The sequence below is a fragment of the Nannospalax galili genome, unplaced genomic scaffold (assembly GCF_000622305.1).
Source record: "Nannospalax galili isolate Female #2095 unplaced genomic scaffold, S.galili_v1.0 scaffold139, whole genome shotgun sequence".
NCBI classification, from domain to species: Eukaryota; Metazoa; Chordata; class Mammalia; order Rodentia; family Spalacidae; genus Nannospalax; species Nannospalax galili.
The window spans coordinates 6,166,832-6,179,433 of NW_008345884.1; the positions used below are offsets into that span (position 1 = coordinate 6,166,832).

General features: G+C 37.0%; 1 protein-coding gene across 1 annotated transcript in view; it reads right to left on the reverse strand.

Annotated features, from left to right (window-relative positions):
• The window catches only part of C6 (complement C6), a 93,559-nt gene extending 83,401 nt beyond the window's left edge, over positions 1-10,158 (reverse strand). Inside the window, exons 1-2 of the mRNA XM_008842126.2 lie at positions 10,032-10,158; positions 1,687-1,853 (exon numbers count right to left, since the gene is read on the reverse strand). Coding sequence (XP_008840348.1) covers positions 1,687-1,833 — 147 coding nt within the window. The 5' untranslated portion in view covers positions 1,834-1,853; positions 10,032-10,158. The remainder of the gene's footprint in view (positions 1-1,686; positions 1,854-10,031) is intronic.
• Between the last annotated feature and the right edge of the window lie 2,444 nt (positions 10,159-12,602).

Genomic DNA, 12,602 nt, shown 5'->3' on the forward strand with positions numbered 1-12,602 from the left:
ATGTTATAAACAAGTCTGTTTTCTTATACTTCATGGATGGTTTATTGGAAGTCAATTGGTAATTACAATGAGATTCACAGTACATGTGAAAACGTGGTAATTTAAAATAATTCTTTAAGAAGAGCTGTAACACTCTTTGGGTATATGCCAAGGAGTGGTATAACTGGGTCAAATGGTAGGTTCATTTGTAGTTTTTTAAGAGTTCTCCACACTGCTTTCCATAGGGGTTGAACAAGTTTGCAGCCCCACCAGCAGTGGATGAGTGTTCCCCTTTCCCCACATCCTCTCCAACATTTGGTATCATTTGTTCTCTTAATCTTAGCCAGTCTGACTGGGGTAACATGAAATCTTAAAGTGGTTTTAATTTGCATTTCCCTAATTAATAATGATGTTGAACACCTTTTAATATGCTTCTTAGCCCTCTTTATTTTTATTTATTATTTTTATTTTATGTGTATGAGTGTATTGCCTGCATGTACGTAAGTGTACCCATGTCATGCAATGTCCACGGAGGACAGAAGAGGCCATCGGATCCCCTGGAACTGGAGTTAGGGCTGTCAGATGTGTTGCTGGTGAAGATTTTCTCCCATTCTGTGGATTTTCTCTTCACTTCCTTGGTTGCTTCTTTTGACAAATTTAAAAAATGAGTTATATTTGAGGAAGAAGCACAAAAATTTGCTTCATGTTAATTAGTAGAGGTGAAAAACATTACCACTGAAATCTACTTGATGACTTTATATCCATGCTCAGGTGCCAAGGATCTCAGAAAGTCACCAATTGTGACTCGAAATAATCAGATATATAGACATTAGAGATGCATGTGCAAAAATCTAAGTGTTAGTTGCATTAAAAATGAGGTTTTCTGTATGAAACAGTATAGTTGAAAATGAAATAGAGATTTTTTTTAAAGGTTAAAACCTCATTCAATTTTATGTCTTATAGGGTTTTTACTGAGTACAATACTGTATAACTGTATTGATTCAACTGTGAACCTAAAAATTTACAGCCAATTTTGAAAGAGATGCATCTTTGCTCTGGAAATTGTTATTGTAAACATGGGTGCACTTACCTACATGCAGACAATTCTAATCATGTGGTTATTAAATAAATAATTTTTTAAAAAAGAAGATCTTAACACTCAAACACATTAAATATGCCTTTCTCCCTCAAGTCATGTGAGCACCTCCATGGTACAGGAAAATCTAACAATGTAAGGAAGGAGTGTGGGCAAGTAGACTGAATTACTAAACTCTACCAGGTAAATAAAGTTTTCTGCTATCTTGAGTATGCCAACAATCAAGCAAACAACTAGCAGTGCTGCTCAGTTGAGGTCCTGTTAGATTTGGTTTGATGAGTAGAAAATCCTCTGTAATTAATTCACTAACTGTAGGCAAGCAGAGTTTTCTGTTGATTGCAAAAAAGCTTGAATAGCAGTTCTAAGTAAGTTAGTCAACCAAAAAAATATTGCACAGATTTTTAATTAAGTTTCTTTGAAATTTTGATTTTTACAGAGAGTACAAAAGTATATTTTATTTTAATTGTATGTGGAAAAGACCTCAAATTCTGTTTAAAGCCCTAAGCTGTTCTCATTTGCGATATAGTGTTCCATCATTGCATAGCTTGGCCCTTTTTGATACTGTGGACTCCTTTCCTGAGGGGCACAAAGAAAACCCTCATAGCTCAGACCCACCTTTGTCTGCTCTGAATTCCAGAATTGCAGGTTTTTGAGCAGCTAGACCATTGAGTCCATGGGTAGTGGTCACAGAAACAGGCTTCACCCCTGTCAATCAGTGTACTGAGCAGGATGAAGCATAAGATGGGGTATTCGGTCATGTTTTGATCACTCCTGGGCCCTGAAATGGAATGATATGAGAAACAGACATCCACTGCTTTGGGGGATAAAGCTTTGAAAGTCATTCTGAGACTCAAGTATGATTTTAGAAAACACCTGCATCTCCCTACCTTCCTTAGGAAAGGCAACACATAAATTCAAGTGTGCCTGTATACCAGTCTGATTTTAAAAGATTTTTAGAATGGAGATTACCACAGTTACAACCTCCAGTATAGTATAGAAACCAGTGATAGGGCACAAGTATGTAGTATATATTTCTAAGCCATTTAATTAATCCAAACATTCGGGTTTATATAATGATTTATTTCTCAAAATAGTCATTTTGTGTTGTGGTAGCCTTGGGTATATTCAGTTTTTCATACTTTCCTGGGACTAAGGAAAGAGTTTGGGCTACTCTTCAGTAGGTCCTGTTTCATTCCTGACATCCTGGAAACCTGCTGAGAGTTCATTGCCGTACTGTTCTAAACATAGACACAGGCATTAGAGCTGGGATAGATCTTTGAAACCTCCAGGTCAAACTTCTCTGCACTGGGATGACAGTGAAACTCAAAGAGGTGTGCTGAAGACGCACGGCAAGAGCTCCAGACTGTTTATTCTTAGAAGAGGTGCATCCCTTTGCTGACTTTCTAGCAACACTAATTATTGTGTTACTGGAGCTTGTAAACACAGTTCTATTTCTGGAGTTGTACTACCCTGAACACAAGAGGGTTTTATGTGAACGATGCTAGCTGAAACCATGACTGAAACACCCTACCTGTGTGCTGGGGTGCCTTGAGTATCCAGAAGGTATTTGCAAAGTCATCCCTTCCTCCTCGTATTCACAATTTGGTATTTATGGTTTTAATAACACATGCAACAGGATTCATATATGCACCCACATATATGTAATGCTGTTGTAAGTAATATATTGTTTTGCTTAAAATCATACAATGACACTCAGCGTCTCTGTGTCTCAGCTTATCTATATGTATGCTAGTTTTAAGATTTGCTAGAAGTCAATTAAAAAACACATGTAAAATGTTTAGAATGACCTTTAGCATAGAATCATCACTCAATAAATATTAGACTTTTAAATTAATAACTTGAAGCATGTTACAAACAACAGTAACTGTTAGTCACTTAAATTTTCTAAAATTAGGGTTGCCCCAAATATAGCAAGTGAGAACTGAAAATGCATTTTGATATTCATGTGCAAACTATTTAGAAATATAGTATGAATCATTTTTCATTTTACACATAAAATAAGCTTCCTGACAATCATATTTGAGTTTGCAGTTTTCTGTGTTTGCCATCCCCTTCACTGCTCTATTTTTCTTTTTTAAAGCCTGTTCTAATATATATATATGTGCATGTATATATATATTAATTTTTAAGTTTAAATAAAACTTTCCTTTTCCCTTTACTTGTTTCACTAGAATGCAAACATCATGGTGACTGGCTTGTTTTTTTAATATTTTATTTACTATTTTTATTTTATGTGTGAGTGTATTGCCTGCATGTATGTGAGTGCATCTGTGTCATGCAAAGCCATGGAGGTCAGAAAAAGGCATCGGATTCCCCTGGAACTGGAGTAAAGGATGGTTCATAGCCACCATGTGGGTGCTGGGAATCGAACCCAGGTCCTCTGCAAGAGCAGTCAGTACTCTTAACCGCTGAGCCATCTCTCTAGCCCTTGTATGTTTGTTTTTATAATTGCTCTCCAGATCAGCTTTTAGAAGGATGAGAGCAAGTCTAGTGTATGTTGAATAAACACTTGTTGAAAGTATTGAACTTAGAATATTTTTTAAAAAATGGATTTAATGAAGCTTGAATAATGTAATTTAGATCCGTCCATATTTCTATTACTTCATAATACCATTCATCAAATCTTTATCAGTGTGCTGGGTAACTTCAGTTATCAACTTGGCACACCTGGGAAGGGGGAACCTCAACTGGGAAATTTTCTTTATGGGACTGGACCGTCTGTGAGGCATTTTCTTAATAGTTGAACTGCATGAGAGGGCCCAGTCCACTGTTGGTGCTACCCCTGAAGGTGGTCCTGATGAGTATAAGAAAGCAGGTTGAGCACAGGCCAGAAGGGCAAGCCAGAAAGCAGAATTCTTCTATGGTCTCTGCTTCAGTTCTAGATTCCTCCCTTGATTTCCTGCTCTGACTTCCCTCAGTGTTAGATTGTGAGCTGGGAAGCGGAAGATGCAATAGACCTTTTCCTTTCCTAGGATGGATTCAGCACAGAATTCTTCCAGACCCTTGAAGGAGAACTAACATCAACACTTCTCAAACTAGTCAATAAAATAGGAAAGGACAGGGCTGCAGAGGTGGCTCAGCAGTTAAGAGCACTGACTGTTCTTGCAGAGGACATGGTGACTAACAAGATCTGTAACTGCAGATCCAGGGTATCTGATGCCCTTTTCTGACCTCCACAGGCATGAACAACGTGGGTGCACTTACATACATGCAGACAATACACTCATACACATAAAAATATCTTAAAAATATTTAAAAATCAAAAAGGAAGGATGAAATGTTTCCAAAATCTTTTTTTAAATCAAACTAGTATTTTCCTAATCCCAATGCTTGATAAAAGCACAACAAAAAGAAAGTTACAGACCAATTTTCCTAATGAACACAGTTGCAAAACTCTCAAAAAATACTTGCAAATCAAATTCAAGACACCCAAAAAGATCATTCTCCATGATCATATTGGCTTCATTCCAGACATGTAAGGATGGTTAAATATACATAAATCAATAAATGTAATTCACCACATAAATGGACTCAAAGACAGAAATCATAGGATCATCTCAATAGATGCAGAAAAGAGCTGTGACAACATTCAACATTCTTTCATATTAAAAACTTCCATAGAGATTAGGGATGGAGGGAACATATCTCATTTGATAAGCTATATATGACAACCTATAGCCGCAATCATGTCAAATGGAGAAATATTTGAAGCATTCCCACTTTGATCAGGAACACTGCAAGAGTACCCACTCTTGCCATTCTTGTTCAATATAATGTTCCATCCCTTGGGCAGAGCAACAAGTCAAGAGAAAGAAATAAATACAATACAAATAGGAAAGCAAGATGTCAAAAGTATCCTTATTTACAGATGACATGATTCTATACATGATAGGTTCCCCAAAGATTTCAGGAAATAGCTCTTAGAGCTGATGAACATTTTCAGCCAACTGGCAGGATAAAAAACATACAAAAATAAGTTGTTTTCTTATATACTAAATAACAAACATACTGAGGAAAAAATCAGGGAATTGATTTCATTCACAAGAAACTAAAAAAATCTTGGAATAAGTCTAATCAAGGAAGTAAAACACCTCTGAATGAAAACTTTAAAACACTGAAGAAAGGAATTGAAGAAGCACTAGAAGATGAAAAGACCTCCTATGTTTAATGATTTACAGGATTAATATTGGAAAAATGTCATCCTACCAAAAGCAAACTACAAATTCAATGCAGTCTCAATGAAAATTCCAACTCAGTTATTCACAGAAATAGTAAAAAAAGAATCTTGAAATCCATATGGACTCACAGAAGACCTCAGACAGCCAAAGCAATTCTGTATAATAAGAAAATTGTTGGTGATATCACCATACCTGATTTCAAGTTTTCTGCAGAGCTGTAGAAATAAAAACAGCATGGTATTGGCTACCAGTTGATCAATGAAGTAGAGGATCAAGGGTTCAGTCCATGCAATTACATCCACCTTGTTTTCAACAAGGAGGCCAAAGACACACATTGGAGAAAATATAGCATTTCAACAAATAATGTTGGGAAAATCAGATATATCTAGGTATATCAATGAAACTTTAACCTTATCTCTTACCTTGCACAAAAATCAATTCCAAATTGATCAAAGATGCCAGTTTTAGACATGAAGCTTTCAAATGAGTGGAGAATTGAGCAAGGGGGACACTTAAAGATATAGGCATAGCTAAGGACTTTCTGAATAAGATTCTAGGTATAGGAAACAAGGCCAACAATTGATAATTGGGACCTCACGAAATTCAAAAGCTTCTTACTACAAAGAAAACTGGTAACTGAATGAAGAGGCAGCCTACAGAATGGGAGAAAATTTTTACTAACTACACATCTGACAGAAGATTAGTGTCTAGAATATACAAGTTTAAAAAACGGGCTGGAGAGATAGTTCAGTGGTTAAGAGCACTGGACACTCTTGCAGAGGACTCGGGTTCAATTTCCAGCACCCCCCTGGAGCCTAACAACTGTTCATGGCTTCAGGTTGGATGCTGTCTTCTGACCACCATGGGAATTGCATGACACAGGTGTACTTACACATATGCAGGCAATACATTCATACACACAAAATAAATAAAAATAAAATATTGTTAAAAACCAAAGAGTTTAAAAATCTATACATCAGGAAAACAAGCAACCCTATTATAAAAATTGTCTATGGAACTGAACAGAGAGTTCTCCAAAGAAGAAACACAAATGGCTAAAATATACTTTTAAAAGTGTTCAACATCATAGCTATCAGGGAAATACTAGTAAAACTACTTTGATATTTCATTATATTCTAGTCAGAATGGCTATTATCCATACTACACATTCTGGTAAGGATGTGGTGAAACTTGGCTCACTTTTAACTCACTACTGGTGAGAGTGAAAATTGGTGAAGTCACATGGAAATCTTAAAAATAGAACTTCCGAATAGGCTGCCCAGCTAGCAAGAGTAAGGAAATGGAACCACATTAGATGTAGTAGATAATGGATAATGAAAATGCACAATGGAATGTTATTCAGTAGCAAAGAAATGTGAAATTTGCAGCAAAGCGGATGAATCTAGAAAATACTATACCGAGTGCAGTAACATAGGCTTCAAGTTCTCTCTTATATGTACATTCCAGCTATCAATGAATATACTTGGATTTTTAGAGTAGTGTTTAAGAGTAGTGCTGGTAAGGGCCAGAAATATTGAAAGGGGACATTAAAGGGGTAGTGGTGGGTGGCTTCTATATAGAGGGGTATAGGTCACTTTGGACGTGAAAGTGGAGTGGAGATACTGGGAGTGGAAAGGTTAAGCAGAAAGGGGGTGGGAAGATATGGAAAGGGTGGGGGCAGGAGGCAGGGTTAGCTAAAACTAAGGATATATGAAAAAGTCATATGGAAATGTACTGTTTCATAAGTTTAAGTGCCCTCCATTGATTATCTCCAGATATAATGAACTTTGAAGATTGTTCCTATCAATAGGTACATGTCTATTTCATTCACTTTGTTTTTTATTTTATGGTACTGTAAATTGAACCTAGGGCTTCGTGCATGTTAGAGAAATATCTGCCACTCATTTATATCCCAGACTTCTTTTTACTTGCTATTTAGAGTCAGGGTCTCACTAACTGCTAAGCCTGGCCTTGAACCTACTGAACTTGCCTTATAGCCTAGACTGGCCTTATCTTGTTACCCTCTTGCCTCAGGCTCCTGAGTATCTGGTGTGACTGACCTTCACCAGCATTTATTTTACTGGCAGTATAGTTTTACACTCTATGAAGATACTGATTGCACTCAGTCATTGCACTCATTGTGGACATTCAACACATGCACATGCATAGCAGGAAACATAACTAGGTATCATCATGCTTTGATGCATATTCATGGAGCTGGTATTCTAGCCTAGAATGACTCTGCCAATTATTTAAAAATGCATAATTTTTAGTATTGCCTAATTATCTTGCTGAATTACAGTTCTCTTACATGTCTCAGAAGGTTAGTTTTGATTATATTTTAATGTTATGAGTATTCTTCTTACTTGTGATGAAAGGGTGCTTCAATAAAAATAAAATGGGGCTATTTCTTTAATAAATCTTAATTTAAGCCAAGAGCATAGGACAGATATCAGAATTCCTTCCCCAGTATACTCAGAAATGAGAACAAAGCAGTTAACAAAGCAGTCAACTCTTTCCATTCTTCTACCAGCTCAGAGGAAAGTGCTGGAATAAAAGCAACCAGATCCATTACCATATGGCTGAATATGTCCTTAATATGAAAGATAATCTGCACATATCTGAGTATCTAGTGCTGCCAGGCAATGAGTATGGTACAAACAAACACAAGCCATTGCCACTGTCTGTGGAGGTCAGGCCAGGGTTAAAGATTCCACTCATATATTTTACCCAGTCTTTTTTATCCAACCCATAGACAAGCTGCAGCCTTAGTTTAGTTCAATCATAAAAACGAGTATCCTTTAAAGATCACTCCACTTGCCTGCTCATTGTTGTTCCCTGGTGAGCAATTAATATTTCATGGTTTATTTCAGCATTATAAAACCAAAGGGGTCAGAAGGATCAGTGAGAATCTGTGTGGTATTCAGAATAAATGCTGCAGTTCCCCGGCTTCAGGGTCCTGGGGACCTGAAGGTTCCAAATAATGCTAACCACTACACAGATTAGAGACAGCCTTTCCCATGTCATTTTCCATTGCCAGAACTGAGTTCTCATGGAGAAACCCTTTCATCCAGGAAACCTAAAGAGGTATTTTCTCTTGCTGCATATTTGTTTGCTATTGTAAATCAAATATTGGAAAAAAATATTTTCCAGAATATTTATCTCAATTAGAAAGAAAACAAATTCATAAAGCATCTCTGTAATCAGCATGCAGACAATTGGGATAAGTGGAATTGCAAGAATTTATCAGTTATCAGGCTGGAGAGAAGGCTTAACAGTTTAGGGCTCTGGTTCTCTTGCAGAGGACCCCAGTTCGATTTCCAGCACTCCTATGGTAGTTATCAACCCTTCGTAACTTCTGTTCAGGGCGAACAAGGGAATCCAACAACCTATTCTGACTTCTGTGGGCACTGCACAACAAGAGTGCACTTACAAACATGCAGGCAATACATGCATACACATAAAATGAAAATAATAAAATATTTTAAAGAATTTATCAGTTCTGAGAAACTGCTATCTGTTTTAATTTATAGAAGTTTGAAAGTATAGGTGGATTTTCATTCCAATTATCATCCAAAGTTCAGGAACAAAGCTCATGAAATATTCTGATCTCTTCTTTGGTTATAAGTCTTATAAGGTAATTTGGAAGACAATGTAAGAAAGCTAGTGACAAAACTTATTTAATGAGGTGTTAGTAAAAGGGCTAGTTGGGAGCTTCTTTTACATTTTATTTTGAGAAAAAATTATTGGGTTGGGGTTGTCAATCAGTAGTGGAGAATTTGCCCATTTACCTAGTATGTGTGAGGCCCTAGGTTTGATTCTTAGTGCTAAAATAAATAAATAAATAAATAAATATGGTTTTAAGTTAATTGCATAATTTTCATTCAAATGAAAAGAACTATTTAAAAAAAATTTAACCAGAGCCCAGCATGTAATATCATATGGTTGTTTGTGGGTTTTCAATGTCTCTAAATACTTTGAGGGTAGATAATTTTCAATGCAGATATTTTACTCATTGCTATACAGTTCTTTACACATACACTGAACTAAGGAATGTTCAGTGAACAGAGATATTAAATGGTTAAGAAACATCTTCCTTTTCAGGGCCGTGGTAGAAAAGTCGCAATTCTACAATTCTCTTGTAATTGCTATCTCCTCTTGAACTCCCTAACAGTTAGGAAACCCTGTGGACCACTGAAGATGGCTCTGTGAACATTAGAGAGTTCTAGATAAAAAGAAGTTCATCTTACCCTATAGCCTTCAGGTACACTTTACTCATATGAGCAATACGTCCACAGGGCAGGTCAGTGCATCTGGCCTGACCATTTCAGCAGATGCTCCAGCTTATCTTCAACTATGTCTTCTTTCCTATTTTCTTGTAAACTTTTTGAATTCTCTTATTTCTAAATTTTCTTTTATACATGCCTCAGAGGCCCAAAAGCAGATACTTACCAATGTTGGTTTGGGCTTCAGAGTCCAGGAATGTAGCTGACCTTGGCTAAAGAGAGTATTTGCTTTTAACTGTAGCTTAATTCACAGGGAAATTTGATCTCAAATGTCCACTAAGAGAATATTTCTTCAAAATATATGAAACCAGTTCTTTTGAGATTTAAGCAAAGGACTTTTTACTTTAAAACAAATGGCTATAGCCCGATGCACTTTCACTCTTGAAAGCAAAGGCCTTTTACATTAAAACAAATGGGTATAGCCCAATGCACTTTCACTCTTAATGAGAGGGAACTCATTAAGTAACTCACCTTCACAAAGAACTTGTGGTGTGCAGGAACTTAAGCTTCAGATGACTGAAGAAACAGGAAGTGCACAGAATGAAAAAGGATTTATGTGACGATCCACATAACCCTTATTTATTGCTTGCTAACGATAGGTAATGCAATTTCTCGAGACCTAACAGTGACCCAGAGTGTTGTCAGAATAAACATTATGTGAAACTCGGACTTTGCAAATGATTACGCCAATCAGCCAAAACCCTGAAACCCTAAGCACAGTCTTAAATTTTTCAGTGATTTCCACATTCAAGGTTGTTGTAATAGCAATTACTACTGCAGATAAGTCTTTGGAAAGCAGGGATAGTTCTATTTGGCTTACAGAGTGAGTGATTGTTCCAAGGATGGGAATTAGATACTTATATGTAGTTGTTCACAGGTCTGCTTCTTGGTGGGCAATGAACATAGGTATTCTCTAAGCAGTATTTGAGAAACAGCATGCTATGAAGTTTACATGCTGAGCTGTTTCAACAGCTATAGGCCTTGAAAGTGTTGGCTGCTGCCCTGGAATTCCTGATCACACAAAATGCCCTGTATTTTCAGAACATGGAAAATTATTGGTGACTGGTCAGTAGAAAAAAACATGTAATCGTAAAGGAACAGAAGGGAAGAGAGGAATTAGAGCCAGAGCATGCAAAGTTACGATGGAGCAATTGCCTTTTTTTCTAGAAGAATATGCATTCAGTTACAATGAATATGCATTCAGTTATTTTTTCCCTAATGATGATAGATTCAGAGCCAAGTGGTGCTTTCTGCCAAGAAAACCTTAAATATAAGGCAATAAACAGTGGAAGCTCTTACTATCTCTAGGATTTTTTTTTCACACACTATGCATCCACATGCCAACTGATCATTATCACTGAAAAATGCTATAGTTTCTCATTAAAGACAAATGACTCTATTTCATAAGCTCGGTGTGTGTACTTTGCCATCAATATGGGAGGAGATAAAGTGGAATGGCAAATTGAATGACTTCATTTGAGAACCATAGATCAGAACTCTCACATGTGGGGGAAATAGAAGCTATTTTGTGCTTCAGTCTGTAATGCTCTTTTCCTCTTTCTGATTACCTAAAAAATTACTAAAAATAGAGCTTAAATTGATTGCATTTACTGTCACCATCTTCTGCTTATTCACCTGGCCTGAAATCCAGCTCATCTAGGAATGAGCTTCTGTGCTGTTCTGTCAGTGACCACTGCTACCTTCCCAGTTGCCAGCCTTAGCTACCTGGACATGATTTTCTTCAACTATCTGGGATTCTACCTTTAATATCATTGCTTTTCATCCTTCAAATTTTCATTTCACCTCTTCCTTGGATTTGTGAATCATCTTTGTCTTGGTTGCTTCCTAGTTCACCAGTCTCAGTATTCTAGTCTCCGCTAACAATATCAAAACTGAACAGTTTCATAGCAACTGCCTTCTCTCTACCCAACTTCTCTCCTTTAGATGCTAAATCTTGTAGTTCTTCTTTTGGGCTGTTTGTTGTCTATACACTTTTCTGTCTTCTCCACTTTATCCCCATGTGTATGGCTGCAGCTCTACTTCTAGCACCTGTGGACTCATACCTTGACGTTTACATCAATAGCTTAACTTCTTTCTGTGCCTTGGGACTCTTATTTAATTATTTATAAACTATTCTGTCAGCCTGTTCATTTATAAGTAGTACAACTCTCTGTCTGTAAGTAACATAACCCTATGCAAAATCTCAATGTAGTTCTTATGAGCAAGTTCCCAGAGGCCTGGAAGACTCTGTTTTAATTATTATGGTCATGTACCAACCCTGGGTTTTACAATCTTTCCACCCCCTCTTCTACAATGGGTGAGGTTTATATAGGAGTCCTACCCAGGGACAGGCACTCTCTAGTTTCTTATCTCTACACCTTGGCCTGTTGTGGCCTTCTGGGTATATCACACTAAGGAGGAAGCAATGGTGTCAGCATACACAAGACCCATGCAGACTTAGACAAAAAACCAGCATAGAACCAGGGAAATGGGCAGCAGATTCCAACCTCAACCAAGGAACTATTGGCAGCTAATTACTGCTGGGTGAGGAAGAGGTGGTCTTCTTTAAAGGAGAGACTCTAGAGAGGCTGACTGTGCTCCAGTTGCACTGAGGGACATCTAGGTACAAAAGCTTGTCTCAGTAGACTTTAACATATATGACAGAATGCTTGAAGCATGGTGGGGGAGCTATGGGGTGTGTTTGGAGGAGGGGGTCTAAATATGATTAAGATGTATATAATGCACAAAAAATCAATTAAAAATATACATTAAAAATCTCAATGTAGTTTTTTCAATGAAGTTACAAATTACTGACAGTATCAACTGCTAGACCTTGAGCACTTTGATCCTGCATCACCTCCTTAGATTTACTTTATCCCCTTTCTTTTGTGTACTCTTCCATCCAGCCAAGTTGGACAACTTGTTTGCTATAATTGCTACAATTTCTCCTAATGATGTATGTCTTCCTTGAATTTTTTTCTTTCTTTATTCTAATTTTTGAAATACTAGGGTGTTCTATACAGCTTCTTGATGGCCCACTCC